At 34.2% G+C, this 24,213-nt stretch overlaps 1 protein-coding gene across 1 annotated transcript in view; it reads right to left on the bottom strand.

The window, feature by feature from the left end:
- Positions 1 to 2,189: 2,189 nt before the first annotated feature.
- The window catches only part of LOC138698519 (lipase 3-like), a 47,598-nt gene continuing 25,574 nt past the window's right edge, over positions 2,190 to 24,213 (bottom strand). Inside the window, exons 5-8 of the mRNA XM_069824503.1 lie at positions 17,563 to 17,721; positions 11,661 to 11,745; positions 7,844 to 7,986; positions 2,190 to 2,411 (exon numbers count right to left, since the gene is read on the bottom strand). Of these exons, the coding sequence (XP_069680604.1) occupies positions 2,256 to 2,411; positions 7,844 to 7,986; positions 11,661 to 11,745; positions 17,563 to 17,721 (543 nt within the window). The 3' untranslated portion in view covers positions 2,190 to 2,255. The remainder of the gene's footprint in view (positions 2,412 to 7,843; positions 7,987 to 11,660; positions 11,746 to 17,562; positions 17,722 to 24,213) is intronic.

Raw genomic sequence — 24,213 nt, 5'->3', positions numbered from 1 at the left:
TTCTTTAAACATTATTTCCAATAAGTTTTATTCTACACAAAATTTTGATAGGACTGATATTTAATGAGATAAATGAGTTTTAAAATTACAATAACAACGTCATCTAAGGCGCTGTACTGAAATAAAAACAAATGACTTCGTCTATAAGGGGCCTTGGACAACAGCAATCGAAAGCTATTAAACATAGCCTAAGAGAATGTTTCTGTGTTTGTGTGAAGTAATATCGGAAAATAATTAATTGCTTAATTATTATTCCACCATTGGAAAGTGTAGTTTCTCTAGATGGACATAATTCTACAATGTTATTACAGTAACTTCTGAAACATATAGCAAGTAATATAAAGTATACACATTAAAACTAAATGATATGTCAATCTTCATTAAACTATGGTTGCATGTAATAACAATTAAGAAACATGTTAAAGGAATATATTGTCATTGCACCAAATGATTGCTCTCTGGACCAAATAGACCGCATTTTAATTATTTAAATACAATTTAAATTAAGTAACATATTAAACGATTTATCCTTCTATCAAACACGAATGTTTCCTGGATCAAACGTCCTATTTTAATTATGTAATTACTTTACATTTATTTCTAACAGGTGCAGCGGAGCGCACGGGTTCGGCTGGTACGAAATATTGCACATACTGCTAAAAATTACGTTCTGCAATGAGACACGCTGTACATATGTTAAACAAATAAATTACGTCACATATCCTTCAGTTCAGCTTGAGCAATTTTTGTCACTACCTGTCGTATTGCGTTCCTCTGTTCTACTAAAGTAATGTGGATTATTTTTATACGCTTTACGCTTTAAGTTTCCCCAAAGATAACTGAGATCAGGGGATTTAGGGCGCCACTAACCTCAGCTTATCAGGTCTTGGAACATTTTCTTTATGGCGTCCATTGAACGTTCGGAAGTATGTTGGGTAGCATTGTCCTGTTGAAAAATAACCGTTTTGTTTTTCTTCTTTTGATATTTTTCTTCAGATCTAAAATAAGAGTCCTTTGGTTGCGTCAATCGATTACCACAATATCCGCTCTTTTTGGTGACCCATCCTCTGCTGTGAACCTCTTGTGCCTTGCGAAGACTGTTTGCAGTAAAGCTTCGAAATCCCATTTCGAGCAGTAGCCCAACACATGACTAGGGTTTCACCTTCCTGGCTGAGTTGTTTTTCCAATACGGAAATAACACGCTGAATAATAATAATAATAATAATAATAATAATAATAATAATAATAATAATAATAATAATGGCCTCGCAGATACTCTATTCACTACCTGAATTCCTTGTTATAGATATTTTTTCTTTATTTTGTTTTTCCCCTATTTCTATTTAAAATTCAAATTAAGTTATGTCACTTCTATGTGGCTGCCTCAATCAGGACATTTTGCTCTTTTGGGTACAATCTATGTATTTTAAATATGTTTATGCTCGACCATGCCGAAATGTAGTAATTATACACCTGGTAGCAATCCTTTAATGCATGTCATTAAAGTACACCTATTCATTAAAGTTCAGGTTTTCGATTATCCTCGGATATGCAATCGAAAGACGAGGGAAACGTCACGGAGGCTGGAAATTCAATACTGTCGCAGAAGGTTATGTTCTGTTACTATAATAATTAGCGTTAATTGTAAATAATAATTCAATTAAATTCAATTTGTCATCTCGTTTTTCAATTCTAAATCAATTTCCGGGTTATATATTCTCTGCATTACATCAAGGTCAATGACATTATTGTTCTTCGGAAAAAATCAATACTTTCGCGTCTGCGCACATCTCACAATTTCGAGCTATGAACAAGGTCACTTCCGATCTTCTGTCAGATACAAATAAAATGTATACTTCTGAATAATTTCAAGTTAGAAATATGGTCGAGCATGAAAAGTCGTATGAAACTGGCCTATAATGGTAATTAACACGCTCGTATGAATATTATGAAACTCGCTTGCGCTCGTTTCATAAACAAACATACTTGCGTCTTAATTACTATCATAGGCTCGTTGCATAATGTACTAATATGTAATTACAATAAATTTAAATTAAAAAATTCAGTGTCATAACTGTCAAGCCCCAGGGTACAGCGTAACCCTTTGGGTCCCTTCTCCCTTCGAAAAAAAAGAGAGAGATAGAGAGAGATATACAATATAGAGAGAGGGAGCATATCCTTTACGATTTTAAAAATAATTTATTTAATAAAATATGTTGTATTTCATACATAATTACATGAGATTAAGACCGCTACTATGTACAGTATAGGTTTAAAATTTCTATGATGGGCTTGTTGACAAGTGTGGCGATATCTTTGTGAGTGATGAAGTCTATGTGGTTGAAATCCTTGTGTGCCACCTTTTGCAGCTTGATCACGTTGGGTAGTTCGTTGTACAGCTTCATGACATCCTGAAACGGACAAGCAATCAGATTTTAGAATACCGGCTTAAATATTAATGTCAGTATTTCGGTTGTGTGACTTCTTTGTTACTACTTTTAATCTCCCCTATATCCGAATTACACACTACTGCAGGTACAAAAGGACATTTCTGATCGTAGACTATTCTCTTCTTCTGGCCCAAAAAAAAAAATTGGTCGCCTTTTTCCTCTTTGTTGAACTTTGTAGCAAATGCGACTGATCCCCAAATAAGACATTGTCCATCTCCCTACTATTATTATTTAAAAAAGAGTAACAATCTCCGGTCATTTTTAAACTAAGTTCCAGATTTGTGCTTTGCGACATCCATGGAGGTACGTAGTAGATAGGCTACTTCACCCCTCATCTGTACGAAATGAAGTCCCTGCTCTCCTCTTCACCGCTCCCTTAAAGAGGGATGGCAGTCCTTCCCGCTAGGGAACAAACCTGTTTTCATTTGCCCGTACGGGTAAAACGCTTAAACGAAAAGTCAATTGCCAGCCATGCGTTAGACCATCCTGAATGGGGTTTTATGCATTTAGGAGAAATGTGTCAGTCTTCAGCAAGAAGACTCCTCATCGTCCTACAACCGCACGTAGTTCAGAAAATGCGGCGAGAGTGAGAACGGCGTTCCAGCAGATTCCTCGCCGGTCTGTTCTTCATAATTCAAGTATTACGTAATGGCTTACACTTCCGTCTATTTAAGTTATAAATTGTGCAAAAAATTAAGTCGTGTACGGATGCAGTATTCCGAATTCCTCGCTTTGGCGGCATAAATTGGCCTGTGCAATCGCTGATCTATCAGAAACTGATTTCTTCCTGTGGGGTTAACTCACGGGAAAAGCGTATCAAGAACGACGTAATATGAACCAAGACTTCAAGCACAATATTCGAACCGAAATTCAAGGAATCCCACTGGAAATTCCGTAGAGAGTGATTTGTCATGTTTTGTGTCAGATCTGAACGTAAAACTAAATAGCTTACTTTAAGGTATAGCGCTGGCCTTCTGTGCTAGGGGTTATGGGTTCGATTCCGGCCCAGGTCGATGTATTTAAGTTTGCTTAAATGCGATAGGCTTCTGTCAAGAGATTTACTGGCATGTAAAAGAACTCCTGCGGGGCATTTATTTTGTATTTAGAAACATAAACATAAACAATATTGAACATAATAAAAATTGTTTCAGTAGTTATAATGCAAAAAATAATTAATGCTATTAATGTCTGTTTTTCAGAAGCAGATTCTCACATTTGGACTCAACATTTCATGCACACACAGTGTGTATTATTATAAAGTTCATGAAATGTCTCACTTTTGTTTTGATGGTGAACATGCTGTAGACGAGAAATTCATTTTGCATAAATACAAGGTTGCAAATATTAAAAAAAATTAAGAATTGGGTATTTTTGCAAGCTCGAGGTATTCTTGCATTCTTTTTATCCAAAACTGGTCTACGCTCTGTGAAAAAAGTAGGCTATAATTTAAACATTCCATTTCTAGACACATATTTAAATGAGCTTTTCCTTAATAGTTTCTGGAATTTCAACTACTGTAGTTGAACGCAACCGTCTAAAAACGGGTTCACCTTCTTCGTGATAATCGTAATTGTTTTTAGTTTCTTCCGGAATGTAGCCTACTCAGAAAGTTGTTGATTAAAATTGTGGAAACTCGGTTGCATGTCCGTAAAACACAGTATTTGCCTACCATAAATAGCGAAATTTTCCATGAGCTCCTCAATACACTGGAATGAATCAAATATATTTTTGTCAAATGATATTGACCAAAAATCAAGTTTCTTTGCAAACCCGTTAATTTTACCTCTGGCTGTTATAATTTTAAATCTTGGTCTTGCAAACTATTATTCAAAACGCGTTCAGTCCAGTTTTATGAAAGGACTGGGCTAATAGTTTTTAATTCACTGAGCTTGTTTTCAAGTGATATGATGATAATAATAATAATAATAATAATAATAATAATAGTAATAGTAATAGTAATAATAATGATAATAATAATAATTTATTTTAGCTGGCAGAGTTAAGGCCGTAAGGCCTTCTCTTCCACTCAACCAGCAAAAAGTATACATACATATGTATGAATTTATAAAGAATTCAACAATTTGATTTAGGTAAGAGTTACATATATACAAGAGTTATTTACGAATTAAACAACAAAATACTATAAACTATTAATTAAATACTGAAATACAAACTATGTAGCAGAATTAAGCTAAAATACATAGAATGTTAATATATTTCAAATAATATTAGATAATAGAAAGAGATTATTATGAGACAATTTTGAAAATACAGCGCTATCAGGATGCATGTCTAAAGGAAGGAGTATACTGTATTTTATTTCAAGGAGTGCAGTTTCATAGAAAGGTCTTTGCCGACAGACCTTCTACTGCTCCCTACTAATTGGTTGTCATAAATAAATGTCTTCCTTACTGTGACGGAAATCTTGTCTTCTCCTCTCAGTAACCAATCACAACTCTCGTGCAGAAGAATTGACAGGCTCCCGTCAAATCCACGTGGAGGCAGAGTTGCCGCGTCTTTTCCGAATTCCAAGAATCCCGTCGAGAGTCACCAGGATTGTGGCAACTGTGCAATGTTGGGACGAGGGGACAGGATGGAATTGTCAGAGGTGATTATGTAGGAAGTCATAAATCTGTAAGTGTGTGTTCAAAGGAACCACCGAACTGCACTCCTTGAAATAAAATAGAGTATAACAATGTTGACAGTGATAGTTTAAGTCAATATGATTGGAGTGAAATGCTAAGAAGGTTATCTTTTAAGCTGTTTTAAATGTGTTTATTGTCTTGCAGCCCCTAATACTTTGTGACTGGGAATTCAATTGTCCGCGAGGTGGATACTGTAAAAGATTATGAATAACAAGGTGTTCTGTGAAGAGGTATACTAACGCGCCACAGATAAGTGATCTGGTATTTATAAAATAACACAAAATTTTAGATAAGGATTGGCGTTGTTTTGGAAGAAAAGAAGTTTAAAATGTGACAGAAATCTAAAAAAAAAAAAAAAAAAAAAAAAAAATCATATTATAATATATGTACAATTAATAAAAAATGACCAAATGGACTGAATGAGTTTTGGGATCACATTCTTCAATTGGCAAATAGGTTTGCATAGATTCCGATTTCTCGTCTTGTTTATTAAAAGTCAGGTGTATGAAAAATGATGTTCCTAAATGTAAAAATCTTTTCATCACGTTACCACAAGAAAGCCATTTTTGTGTGATAGAGAGTATTTTCATATAACGAACCTATACCTTCACAAATTTTACTTAAAATACAAGTTTGCAACGCCCTTTCTTTGATGGAATTTACCACTTTGTATTCAACTATTACCACAACGTCACGGTGATAATGGTTTGGTCTACTGGAAATGATGTTTACCTAATATTTCATGTAATTTTTGCACCAAATATAATTCAGTTTGGGCATACTTTGGGTGGTATCCACTGGTTTTGAGTAAAATTATCATTATTTTCAATTTTACAAGGATTTATATTTTTCTATTGGGGTTTAGTACCTGTACGGCAAGGAGGGGTGGGGGGGGGGTCGCAAAAGAAGTCTCACCGAAGTGAGTCGAATCTTCAGAAAGTTTGGAAACCACTTCATTAGAGAACTCCAGGCTGATATTGAGCATGAATTGAGAATCATTTCAGTTGATGAGTTTAGACGAGTTTGTGACAGCTTATTCTCGCTATATGAAGCTTGTATACAGGCGAAAGGACGACGCTTTCAACATCTACTGTAGGGTATGTTTTAATCCATCTCTGCTTCCGCCGTTGTAGACAGCATTTTACCGGCTGATGCTCGGCCTGTCGCCCGGAAGGCAGATCCCGTGCCACGGCAGCCGTATTGTACAGTCGGAGGCAGCGATTTTGGCAGGTGACCTCAATGCAGTGTTGCCAACACATCAATTGTATCCCCGTCAGTCTAACACCTCGAAATCCGTCAGAATCCGTGAAGATGTTAATACAGGAACCACCACTGGTTGTAGATTTATGCCGAGTACCTTTCCTCCGTCTCCTTACTTCATAGGCTGTCTGTCGCATGTAATCACTGCAGCTCGAGTTTTGGTCACCGCTGCTGTGGAGATATAAGCCGACCTTGCATCGGTGAGTAACTCGCTCTGGAGTTCACATTAAAAAAATCCGTCTGCCATAATCGCTGGCTCCTACTATATCACGTACTCTTGTGTTAAGTAACCACGGCAGCCATATTGTATCACGTACCTTGTTTTATGTAACACTGTTGAGTGATAAGGGCAGCTATTTCCATAATGTTCGATAATAATAATAGGTGTATTATTATTATTGAACGTTATGGAAATAGCTGCCCTTATCACTTATAATAGGTGTATTATTATTGAACGTTATGGAAATAGCTGCCCTTATCACTTATAATAGGTGTATTATTATTATTGAACGTTATGGAAATAGCTGCCCTTATCACTTATAATAGGTGTATTATTATTATTGAACGTTATGGAAATAGCTGCCCTTATCACTTATAATAGGTGTATTATTATTATTGAACGTTATGGAAATAGCTGCCCTTATCACTTATAATAGGTGTATTATTATTATTGAACGTTATGGAAATAGCTGCCCTTATCACTTATAATAGGTGTATTATTATTATTGAACGTTATGGAAATAGCTGCCCTTATCACCTATAATAGGTGTATTATTATTATTATTATTATTATTATTATTATTGAACATTATGGAAATAGCTGCCCTTATCACTTATAATAGGTGTATTATTATTATTATTATTATTATTATTATTATTAATATTATTATTATTATTATTATTGAACGTTATGGAAATAGCTACCCTTATCACTTATAATAGGTGTATTATTATTATTGAACGTTATGGAAATAGCTGCCCTTATCACTTATAATAGGTGTATTATTATTATTGAACGTTATGGAAATAGCTGCCCTTATCTCTTATAATAGGTGTATTATTATTATTATTATTATTATTATTATTATTATTATTATTATTATTATTATTATTATTATTATTATTGAACGTTATGGAAATAGCTGCCCTTATCACTTATAATAGGTGTATTATTATTATTATTATTATTATTATTATTATTATTATTATTATTATTATTGAACGTTATGGAAATAGCTGCCCTTATCACTTATAATAGGTGTATTATTATTATTATTATTATTATTATTATTATTATTATTATTATTATTGAACGTTATGGAAATAGCTGCCCTTATCACTTATAATAGGTGTATTATTATTATTGAACGTTATGGAAATAGCTGCCCTTATCACTCAACAGTGTTACATAAAACAAGGTACGTGTTACAATATGGCTGCCATGGTTACATAATAATTATTCTACTGACACAACACAGTTATACTTACAATTACATCGGCGGTAGTATCGCCATCTGAGTAGAGTATAGCAACAGGCACTTTTGTTTCACTGATGTTGTAGCTGGGTGGTTGGGTGCTGTTGTAGCGCTTGAGGTTTTCAGATTTGCCGTAGTCATATTGACAGAAACGCCCTGAAAAATATCAGCAGACAATGTTACAATCCCGTCTACGTAAAATACAATTACAGCTATTGATTTTACTAGTACTGTAGTTGTGTGAATGCTTGTTACTAGAAAAATATACAGGATTCTAAAATATGTCGTAGTCAAATTGACTCCAACATAAAATCTGTTACAGGTGTATATTTTTAGTTTGGCCGCCTCTGCGCGAACAGTGGAGTAGAAACTTTTCATAGACAGTGAGCAAATATAATAAAGCACATATGAGCTATCTCATACTGTAGTGTACTCAAAACGTTCATCGTAAACTCAAACGTAATACAGGATGAAGCTAAAGTCTGGAACCATATGAGCCGTTCAGAGCAGAAGTGGTGTAAGCCAAAAATGGGTAATGAGGTTTAAAGTAAACATTCTGTAAAATAGAGCGAAAAGTAGCAATTAATATTCAATTTATTTAAGGTCTGCGCACACCAACGCGGGACGCGGGACGCGGGAGCGACGGCGAAACTTGTAATCCCGCGATCGCTGCGAAATTCGTTGTTGTCTTCACACCAAAGCGGGACGCAGTCGCGAATAGGATGCTTCTTGTAGTTTCCGAAGATGATCATAGGTTCGTTCATATAGTACTACACTCATGCTGTCACAGCAGAACCATTGTTAACCGAAAATCCGGTTAAGAGAACAGACATTATTTTTTCTTACAACATGTTCTCATTCATTACTACGCCCTCTGTGGCTTTCATCAAAGACTTTGTACTAACAAGACGGACATCTTATAGTGGTTCGCACGATATAATAGGGAGACATCTTGCATGTGGCGCTCCTAGCATCCATCTTGTTAGTATAAAGTCTTTGCTTTCACTGATGGTGAAAAATTTGTAAAGTTTTCTTTAACACGCATCCTCTAATACAGTGGTATGCAATCCATGATTGTCTTGATTACGTATGTTAAAATAGTAACATATTTATTTTATTGTACCTACTTGTTGATAATTATTGCATTATATCATAGGTTTTTTTTGCAATAACAATTCTTGTTTTTCCTTGCTTCAATAACATTTTACGTAAATCAATATTATTATTATTATTGTTGCATCAATAACTACTGTATAATAATAATAATAATAATAATAATAATAATAATAATAATAATAATAATGTCTGAAAGTAGAAGACACCGGTGGTTCACTTTCACAATTAAAACGAATTAGAGAGAACGAAATCTGAAGGGAAAACACATAACTGAAAACAATCAATTTTCCAAAGTAAATGAACCAGATGAAGAATGTACTTTGAAAGCAACATTTTTAATTTAACAAATCCAGACTTAGGAGAAACAAAATTGTAAATTTAACTAAATCACACTGAAAATCTGTATATTATTATTTAACAAGTCATCAATAAATCTCAAATAAGACTGAAATATGCTTGGCATGTTTAAAATCTTCGTACTCGATGAGTAATGCAAAATTAATTAAAGAATTTTCACGATGCACAGTGTTTAGTAATGGAACTATTCATCATTGCGAGGCGAACCTAGTGGCAGAAATTGTAATAACGCTCATAACGCACTCTATTAACTGTTCAGTCGCCATTGCCAACATGAATGCGGGACGCGGGAAAACGCTCCAGTCCCGCTTAATAGGTAACGTTGGATTCAACTCACTTAACTTATTATATACATTTAAAACTATTTGTTTTTCTCCGCTTTTGAGAGATTTTCCACTTTTATGTTTAATAACAGAAGCCATACTTCAGTACCACGTGCTTACGTGAACTACGAGCTCAAGTGATGCCAGCTTGTTACAAGAACAGACTACCTCGGTATTACTGTTGGTATTCATCCGCGTTCATAGTAAATAACAAAATATAAAAGTAGCTTTTCTTTTACATATCGTTTTACATATGAATGAAGTTATATGTTTCATCGTGTTTAACAACTAGAATTCAATTTTTTATTTTCAAATAATACAAGATTGTGGTTTCCAAATACGGACTATATTTTCCTGCGTCGTGTGAGTGTTTCGACTGGTAGCCAATCACGATATGACAGCCACGTGCTTATGTTTACATGAGGATTTTTCTTACAGCGAAAACAGTATAGGCGGGATTGTGTCGCTGCGGTGTGAATGGATTCATATCTCGAAGACACCGTGCATGGGTCTCAAAATCGTACTGGTGGCGCCGCGCAGTGTCTCAATTCCTAATTAACTACAGGCTCGCAGTCATTCACTAGTCATGTGTGATATAGAAATTACATGCGGCTTTCTGCCGATAAAAAGTTGTAATATTAGTAAGAATGGGTTTATTGATTCATAGTGTTCTGCCCAATGGCAGGTCTTTCACTGCAAACCCAGCAATCTCCAATCTTTAATTATTTTATAGACTCAGTGGAAAGTTCAGTACTGCTAGAGGAGTGTAAAAATGTAACTACAAACTTCCTGAAATATCAGTGAAGTTGTTTGGCATTTAAATCAGATTTCAGATCATTGAATGAGGGCGAACAGTCATATTACGAAAACATTGATCGTTTGTTATTATTTATTGTTGCTAATATTATACATAATATATATGTAAAGAACTCAGTAATTATGTAGTTTTTTAAATTTAAATGATAAATTCCTGTCGTTAACTTAATGGTTATTTATAAACATAATACTATATAACTTATATTCTATTGTTTATATCAGGCCTAGTATGTAATAATACTATGATTACAAGCAGTGTAGCCTTATTTACTTTCGTCTGCGTACTGCATGGATCCACAATTAGCGTCTTTGAGCCTGAGTTTTCTGTTTTGGGAATGAATAAAGACAGTATCGGTTGGTGTGTTCCTATAAGCATTACTACACTCAATAACACAGCAATTTGCATTACCTTTCCGCTTTTTAGGATCATCCATATTTCTAATAATTTAACCTGAGATGTTAAGTATATTCATACGCTTCAAGCATAACTCTATCGCTGCTGTCCCGCAGTTAGTAACAACAATCGCCACCAGAGGAGCTTGCACGGTGCCTGGTTTCGCATTCGCTACCGCTCCCGCATCCCGCGTCGGTGTGCGCAGACCTTTAAACTATTAGTAGTCAGTGGATAGCAAGAAGGATATATTAATTGCTACTTTGCGATGTATTTTACAGAATTTTTACTTTAAACCTAATCACCCAATTTTGACTTACACCACTTTTGCTCCGAACGGCTCGTATAAATGTCTTCCATATGCTTGATTTTCGACTACTATAGGTGTTACCGGTATTTGTAAGACCAAATGCTCTACAGTGACACATTCGATTCTAGCCCTCAGCTATCTCAAAATCCGCCATTTTGGATGCGATTTTGACATTTTAAATGGAAAGGGGTCACTTAGGCACTCAAAATCATGTGAAATTTTCTGAAAAAAAAGAAACAATGGCGCAATCTGTTTCGAGATATCTCTAATCGTTTTCAAGTTATTTAAAGATAACTGTCATAATGACACAAACATTAGCTACTGCATGTACAGATATTTTTGTAACATGGTACAGCACTAAGAAGGTTTTGGAAAAGGTATTTTTATGCAATTCTGGTAATTAACTTTTCCTCCTAGATGCTATCTTCCATACTCTAAACTTTACTCGCTGGCTTTAGTATTGGTCCAACATATTCTGAAAATGTTATTTTGAATGAGAAATTGTATGAATGCTTACCAGAATTATAGAGCTGTACTAAATGCATCAATTGCTTGATGGGCGCTCCCCCAAATGCGTTGTTTAGATACACAGGAATGAAAGACTGTAAATAAAATAGAATGAAGTAAGTAAACAATATGTTTTCTTCAACCATTACGTTAATTTTAATTGTATTTCATGTTGTTCTTAACTGCATAGTTAGGAATTCTACATGAAATTATAATTACCAGAGCTAGGACGTTGGTACCAAAACTGTTAAGTTGTGTGAGCTTGGACTATATCTCTACCGAATAAAAAGTAATCGCTCATCTCTCAATGTCAGTGAACTAGAACGACAAACATGTACATCCGGAAGGCAACCAAACATGTGCTTCAAATGTCCACAGCCTTAGAATAAGAAAATAATAAGCAAATAATATAAAAACAATAATATGTAATTATAAACCTCGTTACCCCCAACACTAAAATAATTTATTCATATATATATATATAAAATAACATAGAAAGTATACAATTGTGATTTTAATTTTATCGAAAAACTGCTTTTATGTTGAGAAGAAATCAATGTACTCTGAAAATATTCGTTCTACGTCAGAAGATGTTACTGGAGCAAATTTTAAATATGATACAGTATTTCTTACTATCATCAGGTGAACAACTACTTTGTGAATCTAATAGTCTATCTCGTATGTGGCACATAATATTAAACACGTAATTGTTTTCGAGACAATTTTTTCATTTCTATTGTAATGACAACTAGGAAGTTCGCCATCATAATTCCGATGTTGAATTTGGACTATAACGCAAGCGAATGCATAGCAACACGAGACGTCAACATTTAACGAAGAATATTGTTATAAGTAAGAACGAGTAAAATTGTATTAAACATATTTATTTTGAATAACTCAAAGAATATCCCTTTGAAAGTAATTAAATTATTTACTGTTCATTCTGTGTGTCACTAACCCTTAGAAGATCTTGTTCAGGAAAATAAAGCTGTCAAGATTCTACCAACGAAACCCATTCCCTTATTCAAGGGAATGTATGGAATTTGTTGTGAACAATGCAAAAGTAAAGATACATTTTCTGCATGCGTTTTGTTTTTCTCTGCCACTTTCGCTTTATTTTCTGTAATATTATCTCATCGCACATGAATAGCCTTTGTTCGTAAAAATTGCAATTAATATAAGAAAACTCACTCCACACTTAAATATATGTTAATACATAATACTTGACCTAATTGTGACCATTCATCCACAGAGAATCCTAAGACACGGACAACTACCAGTGCCCGGTACCTCAGTACATGACTTAATTTACGTAGAATACTGGCTTCAATGTCCTAAACGGATATCCAAGATAATATCTTACAGGGACATGAATAACACTGATGAAACTGAACTTACAGCTGACGCTTTAGAAATGTCTTGGAATTATATTTGGAGCTTGCACAGTGTTAATGAGAAAGTGGAAGATTTCAATTATGTGGTATTACAACTATACAACAAACATGCACCCATAAAGACTAGACGAGTATCCAGACTTCCTGTCCCGTGGATGACCGACATAATAAGAGAACTAATGACGAGAAGGGATGCGGCTTTTCGTACTTATAAGCGTCACAAAACCGCTAATAACGGGAAGTATTACAAAAGCCTGAGAAACAGAACGACGCAAATAATACGTAATGCCAGAATCCAGCATAGCCACAGACTTATCGAACCTGAAACCACAGCAAATATCTTATGGAAAAACCTACGGACAATGGGTCTAGGTAAACAAAAACCACAGACTGAGACTATTAGCATTTCACTCGACGAACATATGACCATTATACTTCATCACCACCCATTTGTCCTGACAGTGTCACAAAACAACAAGTTATAAATTAACTCATATCCCGACCTCCCCCTATGCGTGAGAAATTTTTTTCTGTCTGATGTATCTCCTACAGACGTAATCAAATCTTTAAAACCTATCAAAACAAAAGCACAAGACACCGACGGTATTACCGTAATAATGCTTAATAAAATAATCGACATTATTTTTCCATCTCTTACACATATCGTCAACGCTTCTCTTATCACATCCTCTTACCCTGTACAATGGAAATATGCACTTATTCGACCCCTCCCTAAAGTCACTCAGCCTACCACTCCTACCGACTACAGACCAGTAGGCCTAAGTATTCTTCCGACGTTATCTAAAGTACTAGAACGTATAGTCCACAGGCAGCTCACCGACTACCTTGACTCGCATAATCTCCTTGACCCACTCCAGTCCGGCTTCAGACCAAATCATAGCACCTCTACTACCTACATAAGGTCACTGAAAATGCTCGTGAAGCTATGGACAGACGCGAAGTGACCGTACTATCACTACAGGACGTTTCTCGAGCATTTGAGACTATCGATATTGATATTCTTATTGCAAAGCTTAAAATGTTGCATTTATCAGACACGGCAATCATGTGGATGGAGTCTTACCTTCGCCATCGCCACCAATGTATGTCTCACAATTATCGGTTTTCTTCATGGCGAGACGTGAAGGCAGGAATCCCTCAAGGATCTGTACTAGGGCCTCTACTTTTCGCTATTTACATTAACGACATCTCTACTGTTCTTAAATATTGTCAGCATCATCTCTGTGCAGATGATCTACAGATATATATACATTCACGACCAAACTCACTTAATGATAGGCTTTCAAAATTAAATCACGATCTTACGTTAGTCAGCAGCTGGGCTAGAAAATGCGGGCTAAACCTTAATCCAGGTAAAACGCGAGTAATTCTACTAGGACATCAAAGATTAATATCTTCCATCAGCATTAATACACTTTTGACAGTGACATAAGTAATACTATAATACCATTCAGTACTACCGTTAAAAACTTAGGTTTTCATTTCGACTCGAATCTCAGCTAGAATGTACGTGTAAAAATATGTCTGTAAGAAAACTTTCTCAATCTTGCAACATTGAAAAGACTGAACAATTTCTTTCCTTCCAAACTGATATAGATCTTGATACATATCCTAGTGATACCTTACTTTGACTATTGCGACATTTTTTATAGAGACCTTGGTGTTGAATTATCATTGGGGCTTCAGCGTGTTCATAATGCTTGTGTCCGTTTCTTTTTTAACAGCCGTCGCTATGATCATGTCTCCGAGTATTTCTTACAATTATCTTGGCTTCAATTACGAGAGAGACATTCAGTTCATTCACTCTGTTTGCTGTATCAGGTTCTAAATAATTCTACACCTATTTACCTAGTTCCTCGCTTCACACTTTTAGCACCCCACCACAACCGTGATACGCGTTCACAGCATAACTTTGTTCTATCAATTCCATATCATCAAACATCTGTCCACTCTGCTTCGTTCACAATACACACAGTCCGTTCCTGCAATTCCTTGTCACAGGAAATCAGGAGCAGTCGGAGTCTAAAATCTTTTAAGTACACTCTACTTAGAAATGTTTTTATTGAACAGACCTAGACTCTTGCGGAAGTCTCTAAATATCTTAAATGACCAAGTTGTTATTTTTTTCTCCTCTCTCTCCTTTTTTTTTCTTTTTGTTATCTTGATATTTTACTTAATCATTTGTATCTGTATGCCATATAGTACGTTTTTGCTTCTCAACTTCTTATGTCTTGTAACCCACATGTATTCTATTAGTATATTAACGGTATACTATAACTCTAGTGAATTAATCGTCGAATTTATCTCGAGCAGTTTATGTCTTATAAATTGTATATATTCCCCTTATGTTATGTTACTGATTTTGATTATGTGTAATTTTTTTCTACTTTATTTTATATTCTCCTTATGTTATATAACTGATCTTGACTATTTGTAATTTTCTACTATATTTTATGTAATTTCTAAGGTAACTAATTTTATGTTAATTTCATTATGTATGAAGTTTCCGATAAGCAAGTTATAATCTTAAGTATTGAATAAATTAAACAGTCTGTGCTTATCTAGTATTACATTTATAGCATTAACGTTTTCAGTACGTGTGTACCACTTTCAAATGCGAATGCCTGTTACATTTAAATAGGTTTGCTTGACTGTGGAATTGGAACATTCATGAACATCATTGATGCTGTTAATAAACTACATAAAAATATATTGAGGATGAAATAGATAAAAATATATATGTTAACAATAGTTCACGTGATCACTTCGATGACATGTTGTTAGAGTAGTCTTCTCTTAATGTGGACCATCGTGGTTAAATATTATAAAATATCCAATATCAGTGCAAGTTAATTTTAACATTTACCATTTTATTGGATACTAGCCGTACCCGTGCGCTCCGCTGCACCCGTTAGAAATAAATATAAAGTAATTACATAATTAAAATAGGACATTTGATCCCGGGAACATTCGTGATTGATACAAGGATAAATCGTTTAATATGTTACTTAATTTAAATTGTATTCAAATAATTAAAATGCGATCATTTTGGCCCAGAGACCACTCATTTGGTGCAATGACAATTCCTTTAACATGTTTATTAATTTTTATTACATGCAAACATAGTTTAATGAAGATTGACATCATTTAAATTTAATTTGTATATTTTATTTTACTTGTTATAGATTTCCATTGAATTATGGTAATAACTTAATTTTAACCCTTGTTTTCTACGTATTCAGTAAATGGCGCTTAGCCCACTATGGTTCTGATCCCTTCAAATAACTTAAATTATATTATATAATATGTAATATTATATTATATTATACTATATTATATTATATTATATTATATTGTATTATATTATATCAGAATTTACTGTAATAACATTATAGCATTATGTCCATCTAGAGAAACTACACTTTCCAATGGTGAATTAATAATTAATTATACAAATCGGTTAATTTAGCTTCCGATATTACTTCATACAAACACAGAAACATTCTCTGTAGGCTATCTTTCATAGCTTTCGATTGTTGCTGTGCAAGGCCCCTTATAGACGAAGTCATTTGTTTTTTAATTCATTACACGGCCTTATGGCAGTTATTTTAATTTTAAAACTCATTTATCTCATTAAATATCAGCCCTAACAAAATTTTTTAAGGAATGAAACTTATCGAAAATTATTTTTAAAGAAACTTTTGTTATGTAACATTTTTCACAATAATCAATAATAAGCGAGATATTTCGATTTATTTAATTCAGGTCCCCTTATAACCCCCCTTTTAAATAATGTATTTTGAATGTCATATAGCCTAAAATCTAAGTTACAACGAGCTTAATTTGTATTCCAATTTTCATCGAAATCCGTTCAGCCATTATCGCGTGAAAAGGTAACAAACATACAGACAGACAGACATAAAAACAAAAACTTCAAAAAAGCGATTTTCGGTTTCAGGGTGGTTAATTATATATGTTAGGACCAATTATTTTTGGAAAATCGAAAATTACCAGAAAAATTTCAGCTACAGATTTATTATTAGTATAGATCTTATAATATTTAACTACGATGATCCACATTAAGAGAAGGCTACTCTAACAACATGTCATCGAAGTGATCACGTGAACTATTGTTAACATATATATTTTTATCTATTTCATCCTCGATGTGTTTTTATGTAGTTTATTAACGGCATCAATGATGTTCACGAATGTTCCAATTCCACAGTCAAGCAGACCTATTTAAATGTAACAGGCATTCGCATTTGAAAGTGGTACACACGTACTGAAAACGTTAATGCTATAAATGTAATACTAGATAACCACAGACTGTTTAATTTATTCAATACTTAAGATTACTTTTGTTGTTTTGTAATCTATCACTATTTTGTATTTCATGTCTATTATTGAAACCTGGTTGATTGGAAGAGAAGGCCTTATGGCCTTAACTCTGCCAGGCAAAATAAAACTACTACTACTAGTACTACTGCTACTTACTTGATTAATGCCTTGTATGTCAATCTCCAGAACTGATGTTACAATTTTCTGGCAGATGAGATTGATCACGGGCGTATCAATGCAGAGTAACTGGCCAATCTTTGACAGACCGTGCGGCATTGGTTTGATGTGGCTAAGACCGATCAGATTCAGGAGTTTCTGGAAAACGTAACCATTAGTATTAAATACAGGCACATCATTTTATTTTTACTAATATTTTCAATATTAACCTGACTTCACCTTTGGAATAATGATTGAGAACCGGAAACACTGTTTGCTACTCCTTCCATGACACTAGTGTAAAATACAAGACAAATAACTTTACTAGGTATAGGAGGGAAGAAAATTAGTTCATCCATTACGTAAACTAGCAAATGTTACGATTTTGAGTTTGATCATTTCAGTCGGGTTTTTATTTAATCAAAATACAGTATAGTATTAACAATAAGTGTTTTTACTCACGAACTGAATTATCCAATCGGACGTATTTATTATGCAGTGTATACTATACTGTCTAAAGCACATTTGCATACAATATTTACAGTGCATTTAAATTTTAAAAATAATCAAAATATGGATATGTAAACAAATTATTGAAAATGGTGGTCGTTCATTTCGATACAGGCTTCAAATCTTTTGTGCATATTATCAAAAACGTTTTCAAACATATCTTCTGAAATTGAATGTATGGTTTCGTGAATGTAATTATTTAATTCTTCTATTGTTGTAGGATGTTTAGCAAACACAACTGTTTCACAGTAAACCCAAAGAAATAATGCAAAGCACTCAAATCAGGAGATATGGGGGAGCCATAATCCTACGCCTGTTGAAATAATTCTGTACCTACTCTATAACGGTGTACGTTATGTACTGTCAATTCAATCTTCACTTCTGATCGATCCGCATTGATAAATTTACTCAGATATGCTAACTACTGCCCGTCCATGTGGTTATGTAGGAAAGTCTTAGAAAGGGGGGAAATCACGTGACAATTCCTTACTTAACGATGCCCTTTTATTTAAATTATTTTAAATAGTTGTATAATATTAGGTAGAAGTCCATTCCTAACAGCAAATGTTTTCAGAAAAGAGCTAAGACAGCCCAGCAACTAGCCTTTACAGAGGGGTCAGCAGAAACGGGTGGGGGATACCGGGAAGCGACGTAACTAAACGGACGCACAGTACCTGTGCGAAAATATGATTCAATAGTGAATGAATGCTCTTTCTTCACTGAAAAATGTGATCATATTTCTGAAACATACTATACTCACTCACTCTGTACTGTTTATTTTCACCGTAAGACGACTTTGCGGCTTTGATTATATGTGGAAGTCTGCTACTAGAAGGAGTGGGAGTGAAGTACATTAAAAAACTCGGGTACAATAAAAATTGAAGTAAAAATAAAATGATGTCTCTGTATTAGCTACTATAGATCAATACTCACTTAACTTCAGACTCAAATATAGATTAATTATAGACCATTTACATTTGTCCCAATTATGTCTAAGAAATTAGAACATTATCTGAAAATTGAATGATGATACTATTTTGAGGATAATAAACGGCTCTTAACATTCTAGGTCGAGACTGTGACTTTCAACCATCAAAGCTGTGAGTCCGTCATTTCGTAAATCTATACTAATAATAAATCTGTAGCCGAAATTGTTCTGGTGATTTTCGATTTTCCAAAAATAATTGGTCCTAACATATATAATTAACCACCCTCAAACCGAAAATCGCTTTTTTGAAATTTTTGTTTGTATGTCTGTCTGTCTGTCTGTCTGTATGTTTGTTACCTTTTCACGCGATAATGGCTGAACAGATTTCGATGAAAATTGGAATATAAATTAAGTTCGTTGTAACTTAGATTTTAGGCTATATGACATTCAAAATACATTATTTAAAAGGGGGGTTATAAGGGGGCCTGAATTAAATAAATCGAAATATCTCGCTTATTATTGATTTTTGTGAAAAATGTTACATAACAAATGTTTCTTTAAAAATAATTTGCGATAAGTTTTATTCCTTGAAAAATTTTTATAGGACTGATATTTAATGAGATAAATGAGTTTTAAAATTAAAATAATTGCCATCTAAGGCCGTGTAATGAATTAAAAACAAATGACTTCGTCTATAAGGGGCCTTGGACAGCAACAATCGAAAGCTATGAAAGATAGCCTACAGAGAATGTTTCTGTGTTTGTATGAAGTAATATCGGAAGCTAAATTAACCGATTTGTATAATTAATTATTATTTCACCATTGGAAAGTGTAGTTTCTTTAGATGGACATAATGCTATAATGTTATTGCAGTAACTTCTGATATATAACAATATAATATAATATAATATAATATAATATAATATAATATAATATAATATAATATAATATAATATAATATAATATAATATAATATAATATAATATAATATAATATGTAATATTATATAATATAATTTAAGTTATTTGAAGGGTTCAGAACCATAGTGGGCCAAGCGCCATTTACTGAATTCGTAGAAAACAATGGTTAAAATTAAGTTATTACCATAATTCAATGGAAACCTATAACAAGTAAAATAAAATATACACATTAAATCTAAATGATGTCAATCTTCATTAAACTGTGGTTGCATGAAATAAAAATTAAGAAACATGTTAAAGGAATTGTCATTGCACCAAATGAGTGTCTCTGAACCAAAATGATCGCATTTTAATTATTTGAATGCCATTTAAATTAAGTAACATATTAAACGATTTATCCCTCTATCAAACACGAATGTTCCCAGGATCAAATGTCCTATTTTAATTATGTAATTACTTTATATTTATTTCTAACGGGTGCAGCGGAGCGCACGGGTACGGCTAGTAATGTAATATTATGAAAATCACTCTCAGGTATACAGCGTTTCTCAAACTATGTTTCGTGGACCACCTGTGGTCCTCGAGATCTGCCCTTGTGGTCCTTCAAAAAGGACAGAAGAAAAAATAAAATTAAAACGAATTGCATATCACACTATAGCTGAAAATCTCAGAGTTTGGAAATGACACACGTCAATCACCTTTCACTTGATCTCCCAGTACTGACATTTTATAAAATTTATTACCCTACCTGTCTACCGTCTTCCCAATCTACTCTCAGCAACAAAAGAGGGATTTAAAGCACTATGAACGTGGTGTTTCTCGCCATCTTTTCCCTGCACATCAGCTGATGACATGTGGCTAAGTATATTGGCATATCTTCCAGATGTATTCTCAAAACTATTTTCACATGAAAAACTAATCGCAAGATATGTGCTGGAATTTTTAGGGCTTAAAACATGAAGAGGCTGGAGTGAAGGACAGCGAATATTTTTTAACATGATGAAACAAATAGGACAGGCTTCGCCCTGCAGAGCGAACATAGGCGAATATCTAACTTCGCCAAATTCGATAAACTTGAGCCGATCATAGTGTCTGTAATGCACGACGCTAGTACATAGGCCGACATATCGAGAAACATTTTTCAAAATGTGGACTAAATTGTAAGTTAAATTTTATAAAAATTTTGCAAAATAATGTAAAGGATGTCTATAGAGTACGAAATGTTTATACTTGTAAAAGATCTTTCATAGGCTACTTATATAAAATCGTAATTTAAAAAATGATGATTTATGATTTTGTGTCATTTTATCTGCTCATCACGCCGAAAAAAGAAATATACAGGGTGTTTAAAAAATACGGGGCATAATTTCAGGTATGTATTTCCCACAATTAGACAATCAAAAGAGTACATTACAACATGTGTCCGGAAATGCTTCATTTCCGAGTTATGGCCTTCACAACATTGAAATTCACCGGAACGTTTTTCTTTCCGCAGGTCGTTGTCATTACAGAAGATGTTCAAACTGTCCACCTCCTGCTTGAATACAGACCTCGCATCGATGTCTCATTTACCTGCAAACACGATCCCAAACTCCAGGAGTATTGCGTATGTCCTCAGAACATGCCACAATTCGATTCCGAAGGGATTCCAAATCAGGCACCGGAGACGAATAAACAAATGATTTTAAATGGCCCCACAAGTAGAAATCGAGAGGGTTCAGATCAGGTGAGCGTGGAGGCCAAGCAATTGGGCCACCTCTACCTATCCATCGATCAGGAAACCTTCGATCCAAGTACCGGCGACGAGCCGTACGACTGAAGTGTGCAGGAGCGCCATCATGCAAGCAAGAAGTGAATGTGTTGACGATTGATCAGTGGAGTGTCTTCTAAAACATAAGGTATGGTTCCGGTGAATTTCAATGTTGTGAAGGCTATAACTCGGAAATAAAGCATTTCCGGACACATGTTGTAATGAACTATTTTGATTGTCTACATGTGGGAAATACATACCTGACATTATGCCTTGTATTTTTGAAACACCCTGTATAAACCGCACTAAAGATGCATTCGAAGCTCATACACGACTGTTGATGGTTCGTGAACTACAGAGGAGAACATGTTACAGCAAAACTCTTAAACCTGAACACCCCCTCTATCAATGGTAAATCGAATTGATCAGACAACAATCGTAAAGGGATTTTGTTTACTAGGCTATTAAATCTGAACTGCCCTCTATCAATATTAAAAGAACTTGATCAGGCGACAATCGTAGATTGATTGTTAGCTTAACTTTTAAACCTGAACGCCACTCTATGATTGGTAAGTAGACTTGACCAGACGACAATCGTATATTATTGCCAATGGCATCTGTCGTATTACAACGTGCAGGAAAGATACGTAATAAATAATAAATAAATAAATAAATAAATAGTTGCCGTTATTAAAGTTACAACCTGTGCACTTGACTTTGCTAGTTATAGAATGTAAGAGTTTCACATTTATTAAATATGAATTTTTTTTTACACAATTAATGCCATATTTTAAGGAGTCGGGCTCTCCTTCATTGGGTCGCAACTTCAAATCCCCAGAATACCAGAATCCATATATATAATAATAAATATAGCTTCCCTTATGAAAATGTTGCCAGATTTGACAAACCGTATTACATATAATTTGGAAACACACCTAAAAGGTAAAATAATATACATTTGAAACTGTTAGAGAATCGAATATACAAAATGTCAGAAAAATTTACATTTAAGAAGGGTTTGTGCTCATTCACAGTTAAGAAAGGGGGGGGGGAATATCATCAGATAGGTTAGAATGATTTGAATGCCATATACCGCGAGAAAAATATTAGTACGGATTGATTGGCATTGATATCTAAACCACCAACAGCCATCGGTTAAGATAACTTGAAATTTCCATTATCACTCCCATACAAGTGATTTCTCAATATCCGAACTGATTCTTTGAGGGTACTAATGGCTATTTCCTTCACAATGCTGTGTGTTAGGCCCAGGTTTTTACGTTTGTTGGCAAAGAAGAAGGGTATGGTACCTCGTGCTCCCACCATCAGACCTATTACATCAATGCGGGACAGGCTATATTTATCTTTATAGAACGGGATTGTTGGTTCATAGATCCGTTTCTTTTCACTGTCCACCTCATGCGGTTGATCTGCATGTGTCTCAAATCTGATGGTGAGATCGAGAATGTATGCCGAGTTGTTCTTAATGGCAATGATATCAATTCGCCGAACACTTCCTTGCGTGGCGGGTGATGCTAGTAAAATAAATTTAAAGCGATTTACTGACAAGAATATCTTTGAAATAAAAAATATATATCATATTTGAAATAAAGTGTTAAATTATATAAATATATGCCAGAGGTTTTCTTAGATGTCTACAACAACAACAACAAAAATAAAATTGCAAAATAAAATGTTTTTAATCATTCCAGATATCCTAATTCGTAAACATCCATCACAAAATTTTCAGCTCCTATTCCAAAGGAATGACGTTATGCTAAGCATGCCTCCTTAAACTGATATTTTTGTAATGAGTTGTAGCGGGGTAATCCCCACTCTCAGTCTGACGTCAGCCGAGCTTACAGATAGTGTCATAATAAAGTGTTAAATTATGTAAATATATGCCAGAGGTTTTCTCAGATATCTACTACTACAACAACAACAACAACAACAAAAAAAAAACAAACAAATATGCAAAATAAAATTTTTTTATTCATTCCAAATATTCTAATTCGTAAACATCCATCACAAAATTTTCAGCTCCTATTCCAAAGGAATGACGTTATGCTAAGCATGCCTCCTTGAACTGATATTTTTGTAATGAGTTGTAGCGGGGTAATCCCCACTCTCAGTCTGACGTCAGCCGAGCTTACAGATAATGTCATAATAAAGTGTTAAATTATGTAAATATATGCCAGAGGTTTTCTCAGATATCTACAACAACAACAAAAAAAAAACAAACAAATATGCAAAATAAAATGCTTTTAATCATTCCAAATATTCTAATTCGTAAACATCCTTCACAAAATTTTCAGCTCCTATTCCAAAGGAATGACGTTATGCTAAGCATGCCTCCTTGAACTGATATTTTTGTAATGAGTTGTAGCGGGGTAATCCCCACTCTCAGTCTGACGTCAGCCGAGCTTACAGATAGTGTCATAATAAAGTGTTAAATTATGTAAATATGTGCCAGAGGTTTTCTCAGATATCTACTACAACAAAAAAAAAGCAAACAAATATGCAAAATAAAATGTTTTTAATCA

Source organism: Periplaneta americana, chromosome 4 (assembly GCF_040183065.1).
Source record: "Periplaneta americana isolate PAMFEO1 chromosome 4, P.americana_PAMFEO1_priV1, whole genome shotgun sequence".
Classification (NCBI taxonomy): domain Eukaryota; kingdom Metazoa; phylum Arthropoda; class Insecta; order Blattodea; family Blattidae; genus Periplaneta; species Periplaneta americana.
This window is presented reverse-complemented; position numbering and strand designations above follow the sequence as displayed.